The sequence below is a fragment of the Mastigoproctus giganteus genome, chromosome 7 (assembly GCF_048544385.1).
Source record: "Mastigoproctus giganteus isolate SK-2022 chromosome 7, ASM4854438v1, whole genome shotgun sequence".
Classification (NCBI taxonomy): domain Eukaryota; kingdom Metazoa; phylum Arthropoda; class Arachnida; order Uropygi; family Thelyphonidae; genus Mastigoproctus; species Mastigoproctus giganteus.
Genome location: NC_143581.1, coordinates 183,040,361 through 183,058,766, shown reverse-complemented (window position 1 = coordinate 183,058,766; position 18,406 = coordinate 183,040,361). Strand labels below are relative to the sequence as shown.

The window sequence follows — 18,406 nt, the reverse complement described above, 5'->3', positions numbered from 1 at the left end:
GTAGTGGTGTAACAGTCAGAACTCCATTTGCAATGGACTCTTCTCTGCTGGCTACGCCACCGACTTCATTTCATGCATTCTGTTTATATTTCAGCACGACAGATGGGTCGCAGGAATATAAAAGTACTGTAATTATTTTGTCAAAAATATTATCATTAACTGCATTCATTGGACACGTGGCTAAGTCAGTCAATCTCAGGAGAGGGTAGCACAACTTTTTCTCCCGGAAACTGGAGCTTTTCGTGCAGAAAACGAAATCGATCACAGCACACACACACAATTTAGAGACATAATATATACGGTGCAATATGGGTTAAGCCGTTGATGTGCCTAAAACTCTACAATAAGCATCGAACACGTGAACTCGAAACATGGTAAATATAACGCATGTACTACTTCACTCCCGCGTTGATCATGCGGGTATCAAGCCATTCATCAATTCATGAAATAGAGAGGCAAAATAGCACTGGTATTGAAGTTTCAAAAATAATAAAATCAAAGAAAATTAAGGATCATGCCAAAAAAGAAAACGATTTTATTTTTATCCAGTTGCTCTATTTCAAATGTTCAATTTCAAGAAAAAGGCAAAAACAGAAGTTTTAAAAAGTCAAGATGACAAAGTATCAATAAACCTATTTAGATCATTTAAATTTGTGAACAGAAAATATTGAGTAATTAGAAGAATACAACTGGATGTTTACTAGACAACGCCCATCTAGTAGTTGACAAAAAAGCTTGATTAGGACAACCGAGTTTGACATTATAAACGACAATAATTATTTTATGAAATTACACGTGTGAAGAACGACATAACAGAATGGATTGTTGATTGTATTGGATACTCTACAGTATCAACTACTTTGGTCATACAGGGTGCTACGTCACATGTCTTTTTTATCTGTAAAAATGTGCGTTAACGAGCTGATTTGCAAGTTGTGCGGGCTGAAAAATTCGGAATAACTCACGGGAGGGAAACACTACTCTCTTCCCCCGAGATCTACCAACTGCAGTCCTCAATTGAAGAGGCCTTAAGAACTCCTCCTGTCTCCAATGGGATCTGAACCTAAACTCCTCCAAACGAATGGCAAGTGGTGAATGTGGGACTAAAATAACAGAAAGAAAAGTAAGCGAACAGTTACGTTGAAATTAAAATGTTGATTTGAGGTGGCCTGGACAATTTTCTCATCTTGAATTCAATAAATACTTTTAAAACATCTCATTTTGATAGGAGAATATGTTTTAGGAAGAAATATATAAGTTGCACTAGTTTTCTTGAACTCAATTCTTAGAAATAACTAACCGTAAATTCCAATGTTAGGAATTTTTGGATTATGATAAAAAAAAAATAACTCTATTTAAATAAAAAAATATATTATACAGAAAACTAACATCTGTACATAATGTAATTGATTTGTATCTTACAGAAGTTATACTACTGTACTGCCAACAACGTTCTGTCCCGTTTTTAACTTTTCAAATCTGGTCATATTAATTATAGTCATGGTATTAGTTATAAAAAAAACTTGAAAAACAAAACATGGAGCCCCCTCATAATTTATTTCTTTAAGAATTCCTCTAGTCTATTTACGGGATTCGAACCCCAGCGTAAAGAGTGAAAGAGACAAGCCAGCTTACAGTCATAGACGTTAAGTTAAGCTACGGACAAAAAGGTTTAAAAATATCAAATCGGCTTAGTCTAAAGTATTTGTATCCAAAGGCATAATCTGTCTGACAAACTCCATCTTAAAATAATATAAAATGAGAAGTCAAAGACTTATAAATATAGTTATTTATGCATAATATTTTAAAACTTGGCTGTATGATTTTTTAAATATAAGAAGAGAAAATCATTACCCTTGTTTTTCTAAAGAAATATCTGGATCTATCTTCTCTCCAATTACGCTTAAAGCTGCACAACCGAAATTTAGAGTCAAATGTTGTCGTGCTCTCTTGGGTGAACTGTTAAAATTCAGGCTTAGATTTGGCCTAGCTGGCACTCCTGAGAAATAAAAATAACTGCATTCTTAAGAATTGAAAATAACTTGCGGATAATAGTAGAGTTACATAAATATCCAATCATCTAACGAACAAGCCTGTAAATATCTATTACGTAATTAAAATCAAGAAAATTCTAGTTTAGAATCTGAATGTAAATTAAATTTTAGTCTTCCAATTTTTTAAAATGTATCTCCCATTTCCAATTCAGTTCATCCCAATCACAAAACCTTTCTAAAAATCAACGATTTCGATCCAAAGATACTATATCAAGTAATATTGCACCCTTTTATCATCTCAGTCTACTTTATATTAAGTTCATTCGAGGAGAATTAAATATCCAGGAGATCTTACATTTTTAAGATATCGCATTGTAGCAACAACTTCGTTCTAGTGGCAAATAATTATACAGAAAATATTCCGAACATATTGTGACCACGCGTGATGAGCGGAGGAGTGTACGCCATCCGCAATCGCAAACAGAGCCCAAAACAAAAACACATGAACGCATGTGATGTACGTGGATTTATTTCAGCGAAAGCCCGCAATTTTACAAAAACAAACATACCATCAAAAGTATACCATTAATATTAGTATTAGCATTAGACACAGTACAAGAAAGCTATAGGCTTTTGTGCACCAACATAAAAATAAATAATAAATAAAACAAACAGTAAAATATATAAAAAAGAAAAATAATGAATTGTGTATTTCCTACTTCAGGTTTTTCAGTGGTCAACTGAAAAGTTGACCATCGATTTTTTCCAAGCTGTCAGCGTCAACTACTACCCACGGAGGTAACTTGGTCCACTAATTAACAGCTCGCTAGCTAAAAACAAGACTTCCTACAATTTAGTCTTAGCCTCTTTCTCTGTAATTTGAATTTACGGTCCCCAGTTCTGAATCATTCATAACAGTAAAAACTGCGCCAGCATTCATTTTACTGTCCTCTCTCTCTCAGAGCCTTCTGGACCACAATCAGTTCCCTCTAGTTGCCAAAGTGCTTGGTTGCCAAATTCTGCAGCCACGTATTCGAAGGCTTTCCTCATAAGCGCGCTCTTTTGCAGATATCACCAAGTGGACTGCCCGTATATGGATTCGTTTAAGAAGCTCGATGCTTTTTTTTAGTGTGGTTTACATACTTGGACACAGTATTCCAACTGAGATTTTACAATTACCTCTTACGCAATGCGATTATGACCTCCTGTCTACACTGCTCGGAGAGAATTTCATGTCCTCCCGTATCGAAACTTCCAAATCCCTTTCTTCCTCTACTATTTTTAATTCAATCCTACTAACTGTATAAGTTAATTTGGGACTTCTGTTCCCCAAGCGTAAGACCATTTTCTCCGGTGCAAGAGCCCTTTTTAATAATACCTGGCAATTTGCTGCATTAACACATAGTTGCAACTTTTCTGACTATCCTTAAGGACTGTTTCAAATCATCGTGAAAGAGCGGTGCTTGGCGCTGATCACTGACCACTGTCTCGATCTTCACATCGCCTGAAACTTCTGACATCACGCCCTATGTCCCTTTGTCAATGTTATTTATGAATATTAGAAACATTGGTCACAGAACCAATGCTTGGGGACCTAACGTTAGATCAATCTGAAGAGTAATCATTAATCACAACCCTCTGCTTCCTGCCCTGCAGCCACTCTCCGGTCCATCTTAGAATCTTACCTATGATTCCAACATGTTCCAGCTCATATGGCAACCTCTCGTAAGGGAAAATTCTTTCCTAAAATCCAATTTAACTATGCCGAAATTATTTTCTACAACCAGCTCATGAGCAAAACTAACCAGGTTATCTAAACAATATTTTTCAGCTACGAAAGAGTGCTTACACTCCATCCTAAAAGTTTTGGAATCACAGCGTATGACAAGTTTTCGTTAATTTTTTTGAAATTAGCTGACTATGTAGGTTTAATATAAATAAACGACACATTACAAAATATTTAAAAATTTTTTTTATTAAACATTGAAAAATTTACAGAAAAAAATACTCAAATGATTAATATTAAAAACTGTACTGATTTTTCATTGTAATATCCTCCACGAAATTTTATCATTTTTACACAGACGTGGCATTCTGGCGATTTATTTTATAATAATGTCTTGACTAACATTATTTCAAGCAATCTGAAAGATTCCATAACTTTTATGAAGATGGGCAGACTTCACGGACTTAACGGTCTAGATAATCCCATAAAAGTTCTATTGGGTTTAAGTCAGGGAATTGCAGTGGACCACACCATAATTTGCAACACACTCTCCTGTTGTTTATTTGCTAAAAAGTCCCTGCACAGCTTAGAGCTGTGCTTCGGATCACTGTCTTGTTGTAATATAAAATTTCTTTGGCAAAGTCGAAGTCCAAAGGATATTGCATTATGTTCAAAGACGTTTTTATAGCCTTATTTTCTTAAAGTTCCTTCAATTCTGACGATATTACCCACCCCAGAAAAACAGAAGTCCCAAACCATGATGGAACTGCCACTGTGCTTGATGTAGGCACTAAACAATGTGGCATCACATTTTCTTCAGTTGATCGTCTCACATAAATTCTAAGCTTGCATCCAAAAATTTCAAATTTCGATTCATCCGTTCACAGCACGTTTTTCCACTCTTCAATTGACCAATGTTGATGGCTCTTAACCCAAGCCAACTGTTTCTTTCGATTTTCCATTTTCAATAAGGGTTTTCGGACCGTATACACGATCATGAAGTCTGGCTTGTTTAGGACGAAGTTTTACAGAGGACGTAAAATGGGAGTTTCTCTGTTCCTATTGAATTCAGCTTTAATTTCAGGTGCAGTAAGTCGTCGATTGCGTTTAGAAATCAGTGTTATGGTTTTATCTTGTGCTTCCGTTGTTATGCGTGCTCGTCCTGATCGTAGTTTGTCCTTTAAACTACCAGTCTCCTTGAATCATCGAATGGTAGTTTGTACTCTTTTAAATGAAACACCCAGTTTTTCGCAAATACGGCTCATTAAATAACTTTCCTTATACAAAGTTATAATAGCACTTCTTTTTTCAACACTAAGTTCCTTATATCTTGCAATATTTATCACGAAACACACAAAACTTACACCAATCAAAACTTTCTGAATGACGGGCGTTCGATTTTATAAGTTACAGCTCTTATTTATATCACTGCAAAACACTCTAGAATCATCTACATGGTGGCCACAAAGTCCCGTTACTCCTACTTGAAATTGATAAATAAAAATCAATTGGCACTCCTACGACATAAGATTTAGTTATAGGAATACAAACTAAGAAATATGAAACAATAGGCTTAATAATCCATGTCTTTTTAGTTCTTCCCCTGCCATGTACCCAACGACTGACAATAACACGTTCTTCAATAGCGTAATTATTTAACAAAGGCCATTGTTAAATCTGAAAATATAAACTATCCGATACTAGCTGATTGCAAAAGAAAATAAAAATATTTAATCTTAGATGAATACGAATAGTTTTGTTCACATTGGCTAATTATACAGGGTGTCTCAAAAATATTGGTACAAACGTTTAAGGGAGGTAGATAACATCTAAAGGAATGTGAATCGCATAGGAACCCAAAACCGGAAACGTCACGGGAAAGGAGTAGCGGAGGCACAAGAAGCAGAAATGACACAAGACAGTAATTAGTGGCAAACATTTATTTGACATAATATTAACAATGGAGTACGAGATGGATGCATTTCATGAAGTTACAACAGATGCTCGAAGGTTCCACCATGAGACGCGATGCATGCGTGACACCGACGCAGCATGGATTGGCGGACACGGTCGAACACACCTGGAGTTTCTTTGACAGCAGCAGCAGCGCAGATGAGTCTCGCCAAGAGATCCATTTCCGTCTCCACAGGCGATTCATACACGATAGATTTGAGGGTACCCCCACAGAAAGAAATCAAGGCTCGATAAATCAGTTGAGCGTGGGGGCCAGGCAACGGGTCCACCACGGCCAATCCATCGACACCCAAAACACCTGTTCAAATGGTCATGAACACACTTTCCATAATGGGCAGGCGCCCCATCATGTTGAAATCAAATGTTGCCTCTCACATTTGCTGGAACCAAGTAAACCTGGTAGAACTTGTTCAAGAAAGATCCGATATTTAGCGGAGTTCATGCAGGATGGTAACAGGTATGGGTAGACTAAGCAGTCACCGACCATACCTGCCCACACATTTATTGCGAAGCGATGTTGTGCCGCAAACCGTGTGGGCCCTCTGTTAATCCATACACCAGGTGCATGTCTGCCAACTCACAGTTCGTATATCGATGCATGCTCTTCGTGCGGCGACTACTGCTTGAATGAGTAAACCAGAAATTTTCCCTCTCGCGAACTGATGAACAGCGCCGTGTACCGACTTACGTGACGTTTCCGGTTACGGGTTCCTATGCGATTCACATTCCTTTAGATGTTACCTACGTCCCATAAACGTTTTTACCAATATTTTTGAGACACCCTATATAGACCGATGAGCCAAAACATTATGACCAGCGAGTCGTTATGCAAATTGAAGCACCTGCAGATGAACTACGGCGCGTGCCCGAGTCGGAACACGGTATAAAAAACACCTGATACTGAGTTCCGAAATCAGTGTTACTCTTGTTCTTCAAATGGGAAAGCAGCGGATTTAAGCGGGTTTCACAAAGGCCAAATTGTAATGGCCAAACGATTGTTCAGAGGATATCCGAAACGGCACGGCTGGTAGGATGTTTATAGTCAGCCATGGTTATTACCTACCGAAAGTGGTCCGAGGAGGGAAAACCCGAACGCCGGCGAGGTGTTGGACGACCACGGCTCATCGATGTTCAAGGTGAGCAAAGGCTATCCCGGATGGGACGTGTCAACAGAAGGGCAACTGTGGCGCAACTCGCTGGTAACTGGAATGCTGGTGACGGGAGTAATGTGTCACAACACACAGTACATCGAACACTGCTGAAAATGGGGCTGCATAGCCGCAGGCCGCTCCCAGTGCCCATGCTAACCACGGTGCACCGACGACAGCGCCTACAATGGGCACGCGAGCATCGAAACTGGACCTTGAGTGATTGGAAGTAGGTCATCTGGTCCGATGAATCACGTTTCCTGTTGCACCGTGTGGACAGTCTGCGCGTGTAGCACAGTGGTATCGTCACCGTCCACCCCACACCGGGTGGAAAAGTCCGGGTGCGAATCACGTCGATGATGCGAGGAGCTTTAATGGGCTTTTTTCACTCCGTGGCTGAGTTAGTCGGTTTCAGGCGTAAACAGCAAGGATTTCCCCCCCAGAAACTGGGGTTTTTCCTCCAGAAAAACAGACAAATCGACCATAGAACACACGCAATTAACAGACATGACACACAGTACGTTAGACGAATTTAATTATTCGGGTGGCCTAAATATAATATAATAGTTTTACCTAAACATCATATATTCCAAATGTTAAAACCCAGGCGTATGCAGATGACCTGGTTTTGATGCTGCAGGCTGACAGCCGGGCACAACTGGACCATAGCAAACTGGGCCACTAGCGACCTGCAAAAATGGGCTACCGCAAATCTATTTACTATCTCCTCAGATAAAACAAGTTCAATACTTCTCAAAAGATTTCTTGATCCTAGAAGACCTCCGCCGATTAAGATAAACGGGAACACCATAAAGTTGCTAACATAAATAAAATACCTCGGAGCGATACTTGACAGAAACCTTAGCTTCACGCCACATCTCTGCTACTTGAGAACAAAAATAAGAAGATATGCGAGCCTACTGGCCAGAGTCACTAGGAAAGACTGGGGCTTGAAGAAGAGGGCCCTTGGCGTCCTCAGTAAGGCATTCTTTATCCCAGCATTAAGGTGGTGAACAAAGACCAGCACAGCTGTCAACAAGAAAAAACTGGAGATGACATACCGATCGATATTACTCATAACGACAAGAGCTTGCTGCACTGTGAGCACCCACGCGCTCCGGGTCCTGGCGGGATGCCCTCCCCTGGACTTGGAGATTGCGCGCTGGGGGTTGCTGTACCAACATTCCAAAGAAAAAAATAGTCTCCCATATAGGATTCACCATTGATCCACCAAACTCCAAAACCGTGGAGCACATACGGATTATACAACACGTGAAATCACTATGGCAAAATCGCTGGAACCTCACTAACAAAAGTTCCATTACTAAGAGGTTTATACCAGAAGTCTAACAAGTTTATCCACTCTCCCCGGTCTGGTTTTCGCCCGGACTCCAAACCTACCTATTGACTCATGGATCATTTAGAAAGAGATTATATGACTTCAGAATCTCAGCTACTCCGCGGTGCTCCTGTGGACAGGAGGAGTCGTGGGAGCACCTGGTCTACGAGTGTGACAACTACGAGGACCTCAGATGTCAACTATACACCAAGATTCACTCGCTTCTTCGAAACTAGGAGAACATCGTTCTGTAAGAGGAAGAGACCTACAAAGCCTTCACACTTTTTGCACAAAAACTGTTGTGGGGTTAGATTTTTGCTTCCCTTTTTCTCCAGACTTCCACCCTACTGAAGTCTCAAACGCAAATCCGACTGCAATTCACAGAAAATTCTGTGAACTGCAGTCAGATTTCTACAGTACTACGCTTCTAGATTCTGGGGTGTGTAAAGTGAGTGTTAGCAGAAAATTAAAGTTACACATTTATTTACAAAAAATTTACAACCTTTAATGAACATTATATACAACATTTACATAAAAAAACAAATAATTACATACAAGCATACCAATTTCCATATATTTGAACCATACTTCAGTACACTACACTATCTCTTTCTCATCAACTATTCTCAATTTACAAATTATTAACATCAGTTTGTATCAGTTGTATCCTACTAAATATGAATCCTCGATGATTACTCAATCATTCTCTTACATTACCAATTTTTATCACTTACATCAGTAAACTGTTTTCAGCTCTTATTACTCCTTTTGTATATTTGTTTCTAGCCTTAAACACATGAAGTGTATTACAACTGGTATCCTCTTACCTCAATAATGTTCACTATAAATCATTCATTCTACCTTAGTTACTCTCTAGTTACCATCTTAGTCATCCCTCTTTATTCATGAGGTTTTTCTATTAATTAAATTTCTTTCTCTTTACACCTTAACTGATATGTTATCTTGTGTTGGCACCTGGCCTAATTTAATGATATAGGTAACTGCGTTTCAAGATAAGGTACAATGCGATGTATTTTATTTTGACATCAAAGGTGCTTTCGACAACATAGATCTCAAAAAAGCTTTTCAAATACTAAAAAATCATTTTCTCGTTGACACAATGATTATTTCCTATCTTCAATACAGCCTAAATCGCAGACTTCTCCTCTTCCCCACTAGTACTGACAATATTCTCGTCACAACCTCAACAGGCATTCCCCAAGGAGCCGTTCTCTCCAGTACTATATTTTCAGCATCTCTTCAACCACTTGTACAAGAAAATCCAAATCTACTGGCATATGCCGATGATTTAAAGTTATTTATAATCTCCAAAGCCAGTGATGATATTCGCAAAGTTATCAATGATGCGAATTCACAGATTTGTGAAATCATCGAGTACCTGAAAGATCTCAATCTGAATATAAATGCAAGCAAATCTGCTCAAATTACTTATTCCCTTCAGAAACAACCCAACCACATAGAAATAAAAATTGCAGATGTCCCAATCCCAAATGTTTATGCTCACAAAGACCTTGGAGTTGTTTTTGATAAAAATCTCTCCTTTAATGCCCACTATTTATATGTTGTTCAAAAAATTCAAAAAGCAAAATGGTTAATCAAACAAGAAACAGCAGCGATTCAAGACAGAAAAACAGTCATTAAGCATGTTCAAAGATGCATCTTTCCCATTCTGTCCTATGCTTCCGAAATCTGGTCTGGTGCTCAAGTAACCGTCAAGAAATTCCTTGCCCTAGAATATTGGGTTCTTAGATGGCTCAATAGTAAGCTTCGTTTTCCCCATACAATATCCAGGCAACAGCTTTATAAAAACCTAAAAACAAAGCCTTTGCAACAGATGATCAACGAGTCTGGAGTCATGCTTCTAGCAAAGTTAATCACCTCTGCATGCGATTCACCAAACTTAGCCAATATAATAGCTATCACCAACAGGGAAAATTCAAGAAACCAGCAATTCAAATCCAACCTCTCCAGGCTCAAACAAATGGACAGAATGTTCCCCAATGCATCTCTTCACCTCATAAATCATCTCAACATTGATTGCAACAGGTTAATCAACTCTGAAGCCTACAGGAGTCAGATCTCCGATAAAATGAAGAAAAATAATCCAACCCAGTATTGCAACTGAAAGCCAAATGTCCTGTCTGCAATTTTTAAATTCATAATTAAAATTCCTAGGCATTGTTAATATCTATATAAAATCTGCTATGTACATATACTTGATTATTTTATGTCATTCCCGTTGTATTTTTATCTGCCCCTAGCCATGTGCTGTGATGGGCTTGCTGTATTTGCAATAAATGAATATTTATTTATTTATTTATCCTTACAGTACTAAGCCTCTAAATATAATTTCTTTACTAATTCCTTTAAACTATCACTTTCTTTTTATTACCCTTGTACCACCCTTACATTATTTCATAATCATTACATTCATAACAAATTGTCTCAACCTTAGTAACTAACTTGACTAATACAACAGAAATGTTCCTTTTGGCCGCTACTTTCAATTTCCTTTGGGTTCAGGCTTCCTTCGTGGCAGGCAAACTTTCTTCCATTTCTTGGGCACTCTGCTTTCCTTAGTGGTGGACAGGCTTTCTTTCTCTTCTTGGCTCACTTATCTGCACAACTGGCCATTATCACTGCCTTCCGATGCCGGACCAGAATTTCTTTCTCTCACGTTTTTTTTTCCTTTTTCTTCTTCATCTTGCTACCACGAGATGTGAACTCTGACCACGAAAAAAAAATTCTACTTCTACTTCAACCCGCAAACTCATGACTTTCTCCCCTTTTAACCACCGAGAAGTCAGATACAGAATGGACATTATCTCAAATTACTCCCCCAAACTTTACTCTTTCCCTCCAGTTTGGAACACCTCCCCCAAGGACTCCAATCAATCCCTATACTGTTTAATTTTTTCATTCCTTCCTATTTGCTAAAACACTTCACCCCAGCTGTCTCTGTCTCCCTAGCGCACAAACTAACCCTTCTCTAGAAATTTCTTTTTTTTTTTTCACACGGCAGTATGGCCCTTTCATGTTAGCCGCTAATCCCCAAAACACTCATTTTCGTTTTCACACTTTCTCTGTTAAATATGGCCAACTTGCCAATATATCAGCCACCCTGACGCCGTTTCTTTTTGATGCGACATCGTAATCCCATTTTACGGTCCTATTGTTCTTGCCCTCAGCAACCCTTTCTCGCCTGTTCTCAAATGGCATCCCTTCCCTAATCATGCGCTGTCTCTGCGTGTTCTCTTGTATTATTTAAATTACTTGTATACCTTTAGCCGCTATTTCAATTCACACATCTAAAACTTTCCATTACTAATTCCAGTGTTCTTCCAACTTTAACCTTTTTTTACATTCAACCTAAATGGCGCCTCCATAGCCAGGAGCAGCAGTGCGTAGCACACGCGTCTTGATTAGACCGGGGTTCGAGCCCGTGACCACCAAATACGGAGGATGCGGAAAGGTCAGGGAATGACCACCGCATATCCCCGGAGCAATATGGCCTTAGTTGCTAATGTTCCTAAAAACCAAACAACAATAACAATCAACCTAAATATTCTATCTTAATACTCGGGCATTAATTCTAATTCTCACTTTCCATTGCCCTACCTGGATTTATTTTAGCAAAACAAATATTTCTATTTTAATTTGTAAAATCTACATTTTACACTGTTCACACGACAACGGACCCTATCCTCTTGAGTGGAGGTGTCCCAAAAGTTCACAAATCCACGAATAAGACAATCAATCACGAGACAACAGCCATCACTCAATGACCCAGAATAAAGGAAACACAAAAAAGACCTGACTAAATTCAGAGAAACCCCCTCTCTAAGGAACAACAGAAATAATGCCCGAAATACACTCCGGATATTTCGCACAGGATCAAGAACTAACTCAGGAAAAACTGGGGTAGTTCACACTGGGTTAGTTACTACACACCTCACTGGAATGGACCCCCAACCTGTGAGGCAACCAGGATCTGGTTGGGCCACCTTAGTGACAACGAATCTTATACACCCTATATGGTCCAAACCAGGGATGAGACTAGTATACTACTTTGAAAAGAAACTCATTGATAAAGATGAGGCAGTTGGTCTCCCTCTTGACCTCCTAAGAGAATAACAACAGGAATGGATTCCCAAACTGAGAGGCAGTCGGGTGTGTTAAGGTTGACCCTCTAAGCGACAACAAACTGCTATGGTATGACTGGACCAAAACATGGAAGAGACTTTCTTACCACACACAAAGAAAACACACCAATAAAGACTGGAGGTAGGACATATCAGTGTCCTCCACTGTGACAGTAACTGTGACTCAATTCGGTCAGAGACACCACAGAAAAACCTCATCTCGCCTTGTTGACACCTGGACTAAAGGACTAATCATACACTGTTTCTCTCTTGAACGGTGCTTTCTTTCCCTTCCCGTGGGGAGAGGGGTATTTTCCCCCCACTCCTCCCTTTCCCCAAATCTTTTCCCTCTGGTGGAGCACGGGCCTACTCCACTGCAAACGCGAGACCATCTTCTCTATCGTCCCCTTCCCTTTCTTCCCTCCAGTCTTCAGCCTCTCACTCCCCTTTACTGTTGACTTTTACAGCGCTTTCAGCTGTTAAATTTCCAAATTTAACTACATCAAAATTTCTTGCCCGACCCATTTAGGCATATAGAAAATATTATTTCAGTGTATAGCCCCAAGCAAGCTTCTTCTAAATTGTTCTAACAAACGCTAATGACTAACCGCCAGCATTTTTTTTTTTTAAGGTCCTAGCCACTGAAATCCCAGGAAAGTAGGTGGCAGAACCTGCCAGAGTACTATATATTACAGGTAACACCTGGCCGCCCCCCAAGTGGCACAATATGCTACATACCACATGACCCATATAGTTTTAAATCCCTGGCTTGTTGTCCGATACAGTGTACATACGCGGAGATGGGAGAAATCCCAGGAGCCGTTAGACCCAAATATACCTATACCTAAACATCATTGCTGACCAGGTACACCCTTTCATGGCAACGGTCTTCCCCTCTGGCGGTGCCGTGTTTCAGCAGGATAATGCGCCATGCCACACCGCCCGGACTGTTCGAGACTGGTTCGCGGAACATGAGGAAGACTTCCAGGTATTGCCCTGACCTCCAAATTCCGCAGACATATGCTGCTTATCCATCCTAATAAGTGCATAAGTTGTTCTGCGGTTGTTATTTCCAGGTATAAGACCTTGCATTTTACTTCATTAAAAAAAAGCTGGTAGTCTAAAATGGATTTCGGAAATGTATGATGTAAAATTCCGACATATGATCCAGTGATGGCTGCCACTTTTCTGACCATCTTTGAAGCCTTACGGCGTGCACAAATACTACAATTTGTCCTAATGAAAAGAATTCGAGAGGAGGGAGAATACTTACGCAGAAGGAATATCCAATAGGTCAGTTGTACAATACAAAGTTGTATTGTACAATACAAAGTTGTACAATATAAAAGTTGTACAAAAAAGTTGTACAATATAAAAGTTGTACAAAAAAAAGTTGTACAATATAAAGTTGTACAGTAGACTTCCGTGATGGCTGTTCATTCCAATCAGCATTTGTAATTTTCTTTCAACTCAATTAAATAACAGAGGCTCTGGCTCCAAATTATAAATGGTTACTTAAAAGGACACCTGTCTGTTTCTCCCATTGTAAATGTTATTTAGGTGACAAGCCTATATTTCATTTCAAATCACAGACCATTTTGAAAAAGAACCCTTTGTTTTTAATGAGGATTTCAACCAATCCCAGAAAGATCTTGCAGTGTTCAATCATTTTTTTTTGTTTTTTAAAGTTTTTCTTTGTTTATATTTTTTTTTGTTTTTATGTTTTTTTTTTTTTTGTTAAAAGTATTGAAAGTTTTTATTATTTTCATGTCATTACTGAACATGGAGTAACTACATTTTTATTGCATGACAAGGTTTCCTTTGTTTTCATGACGGCAACAATTTAAGTGCATTCAATTTTTAAGTTTTAAAATACAAAACATGACGTATCATTTCAATTGCTATTACTCAATCATGCTGTTTTATTTTAGAAAAATCAAAAAATAAAAAAAATAAAAATAAGGTAACGTGTAGCTGCTAAACGGGATTGTTATATTAAGCTTAAGGGACAATATAGTTCTCTCAAAATTTCATGAACAGTTAGATGCTTAAGAGGGAATCATCAGCCTTTCCAGTGAACCTCCATGTCAATTAAATCCTGTAAGGCGAGGTGACTTAGCTGCTTCTCTTCATAACACCTCACGCCTTTGATCCCGTTTAACACCGGGAATTAACCACTTCAAAGAGGTCAAGATTTAGATGATGGATCATAGCTGTTAAATGGAAATGAATAAATAAGCCAACTTTAGTAGTTTCCAGCTAGTCAATTAGCCCACAACTCACTGTTCTGTTACTACCGGTAGAGTCCAATTAACAGTCCCTCAGCTTCTGAGCAAATGATGTACAAACGGATACTGCTGCCTTCTTCTCGGACAATACGGACAATATCTCAGCAGTTCCTTCTTTGAAATTCTAGAGGTGGTCCCTTTTGGTTTTTATGGATTTAAGACTATCTATTTGTATAGAAAAATATCTGCTCAAAACAAAAGTTATGATCCTTATGCCGATTTAATAGCATTTAGTTAAGTTTTTGATTAATTTACATTAATTTACTTTGCCATCTGCAACTGTTTCTTCCCCGAAGTTATTTTACTTATTTCAATAATTATTTATGTTGTTTGATATTATTTACGTACACAATACAGGTAACCCCAATGATCTTGTATGATTCATATAAAAGAATAACATTTCTGGTCAAACTACATGTATAATAAATTATACTAAAAAAAAGAATTCAAAATAATGGAAAACATTAAACAATAATACGTTGAACTTGTACTACAATGAATAAAAATACAGCATTAGTATTAAATGTAATATAAGCAATGTTTCATACTGCTGCCTAACTCCAGATTTACTTTCTTTATACTTTAACAAATATTGAGTATTTCTTGTATTTTCTTATATTACAAATAACTAAGCCCTCATAATCTATTCTATAAGACTGAACGTCCAAACTATGGACACAGTATTTTATTTAGATTATTAGCTTTAATAGACGAAAATAAAGTGGAACATTCTGGAAGTATCATGTGCTATATATGTTTTAAAATATGTGACTCGACTGCGTTTAGTTAAAGGAAACTTAAGAAGTGATATAATCTCTTAATCTAACATGTTACAAATTGGGGAATTAAATAATGTTATTATACTTGTTTGCACTATTTATGTAAGATTCATATATTTTATTTATATATTGATTGGAGTTTAACCCTGTTTTTGTATAGTTAAAATAAATAAAATATACTTAATTGGTATTAAAGAATACAATACCGTACAAAAATATACTATTCAGGATAATTGGATGAAATTGAAATACTTTGTCATATCATCAGTTATTGTATGCTTATACAAATATCTACAGTAAATAATAAGTATACTAAAACTCGCATGATAATATGCACATTATATTTGCAAAGAATGCCACTCACGTGATTGCTGATTATAAAAGATAACAGCTTTAATGCACTCTCCTCTCTCTTAGAGACGTAAAGACGTGACATAAATCCTGGCTTTTCAGCTTGGAGAGACACTGGTAGACCTGGAAGCTATTAGACACGTTGCTGTAGAAAAGCAGGAACTAGGCTAAGAAACATAGTGGGTGACCCAATGATCAATGGAACCAAATTATCTTCATGGAGCGGAGCAGTAAACGTTCAGTTTGAAAGAATTGCGTAGTGGAAGGCCCAGCAGCCTCTCACATTGCGGGACTTCCCACATATTGAGAAGGATTCCTGAAAGTTGAGGAGACTTGTGCAATGTAACAGAAAGGCTCCAGTCGAGTAACAAACCACTACAAGAGTGGCAACCAAAGAGACATTTCAGAAGGCATTTGTGTATTCCGAAATGCCTCTTTGGTTACCACTTTTGTACTGGGTCTCACAGATGGGGAATCGCAGCTGACGACCGGACGGTGCGTTTACAGTGGGCTCAAGAATACTGGACAACAGAGGATTGATAAAAACATTGCATAGTCTGAGAAATCTCGGTTCCTGCTCTTTCCCGTTGATGGGATTACCACAATATGGCGAAAACAGCACGAATCGGTAACCATCCAATCCGCAACATCTGTGGAAGCAACTGAGTCAACATAGAGCGGCATCCGTGTTTCACATTTTCGACACCTCGCTGAGTCCATGCTACGATGAATCCCAGCTATTTTTGAAGACTAAAGGCTATTAGGTAGGTATATTAAAAAAGAGACCACAGTGTATGTCATATAATATTTTGAAATATATTACATTACAGGGTGTGGGAGATGCAAGAATATTTTTTAATAACACCTAAATGGACGCAGCATCTGAAAACAATGAGAAAAGTTCATATAAACATATTCTGATTGTGAACGATTATGAAGCTATGAAAGAATTTAAAAAATGGTTATGGGGTTTTCAATGGTAAAAAATAATAAAATAATAAATAGGAATAAATAAACAAATACCTAGCATGAATAAACATTTTGCTAGATTTGTGTAATCTGCTTAATTTCATTTATTATTTTTATATAATATACCACTACCACTATATGCTAGCAGTATCGTATTGTGGTTGTTTTGGGTTTTAGGAGCATCAGCAACTAAGAACATGTTTCTCCGTGTATATTGTCTGTAAATTGCGTGTGTTCTTAGGTCGATTTTTATTTTTGCTGGACGAAAAACCTGAATTTCCGGGAGAAAAAACATGCTACTCTCGCCTGAGATCGACTAACTCAGCCACGTTATGAAAAAGACCGATAAACCCCCCCCCCCCCGTCATTGACGGGATTCGAACTCAGATCTTTTCCACCTGGTGTGGGGAGGACAGCGATCCTACCAACTGTGCTACTCACAAGGGCAGTAGCGTATCATCACGAACTTAGGTCCTGGTGTAATGTAATTTTTACGTAACTTTTCTCTTTTCACATTTCCTTTTAGTCTCCCTGAGCTCAGGATCCTTGTGCAGCTGCAACATTAGATGAAAGGCCACTGTATAGTAGAAATATCCCTCTCCTTCCCCCAAAAAATTATATTACAAAAATGCAAAACATGGGAAGTGATTCTAACTGAAATACAAAAATTTCAGTTCGTATCATTTTCAGTTTGTTATGGCGTAAGGGCGTAATAATCTGAATTAAACCCCCACTTTTGGTGTAATGATCCAGAAACGCCTTCACAGGTAGCATAGCAGTTAAAACGCACTCCCACAATTAGTGAAAAAAGGTAGACACACAATCACAGATACAATGCTATGAAGCCTTATCTAGTTTCTTTGGCGTTTAACACACACGCCCAAACCTATGGTTTCCAGAAATGGAGCCTATAATCACCCGCTTAGCAATTCATTGCACTAGGTGCGGGGTACTGTAAGTGCTTGGCAACTGTTCAATTGTCCAAAAAAATAGTGTCCTCCTTCATTTTTATATATAACTTATTATCCTTTAAGAAATATATTACAATCCTAGTTTAAAAAGGTTCTATAATGGCGGTTAAATGGCCTCTTCCGAGTTTTAAACGTGCAAAAATAATTTTCTTGTACCGTGGTGAAGTTGGAGGTGTTTACACTCTGCGCTTATTACTAGGAACCATCAGCTACCCATTTAGCCTGAATATTGGTTCCATATAGGACCTGACATAGTCTATAAAGTTTTAGCAAACTGAGAGTACTGAGTCAAGGACTTTGAACCTTTTAGTACATTTCAATAAAACTAAAGGGATTTCTTCCTATACTCCAACAGCCCCTTTCAGCTATATCTGTAACAAAACACCTTATAAATATCATCAATAGACTTCCCAATAAACTACAATTGGTCCTGACGGCTTTCCTCTATTCATGGTCAAAGTGTGCAGCGCCTTCGATGCGGAGACCCTTCTAACAATCTTTAATCAGATATTAAATTCCGGAACTATCCCGACAATGTGGAATCATTACAGGTACAACTCATACACAAAAGAAGAAACCCTAAAGAACTTAAAAACTTAAACATCTTTATATTGTGATTCCCAAAAGAGCTACATATTTAAAATTCAAACAGCCCTCAATAGTAAATCCAGCTGGACGTCATATTCTTTGATTCATATCATCTG

The 18,406-nt window shown here is 38.2% G+C and overlaps 1 protein-coding gene across 1 annotated transcript in view; it reads right to left on the bottom strand.

Annotated features, from left to right (window-relative positions):
- LOC150083378 (uncharacterized) overlaps positions 1-18,406 on the bottom strand; it is a 169,187-nt gene that overhangs the window by 50,799 nt on the left and 99,982 nt on the right. The window contains exon 3 of the mRNA XM_090377226.1: positions 1,855-1,999. Coding sequence (XP_090233352.1) covers positions 1,855-1,999 — 145 coding nt within the window. The remainder of the gene's footprint in view (positions 1-1,854; positions 2,000-18,406) is intronic.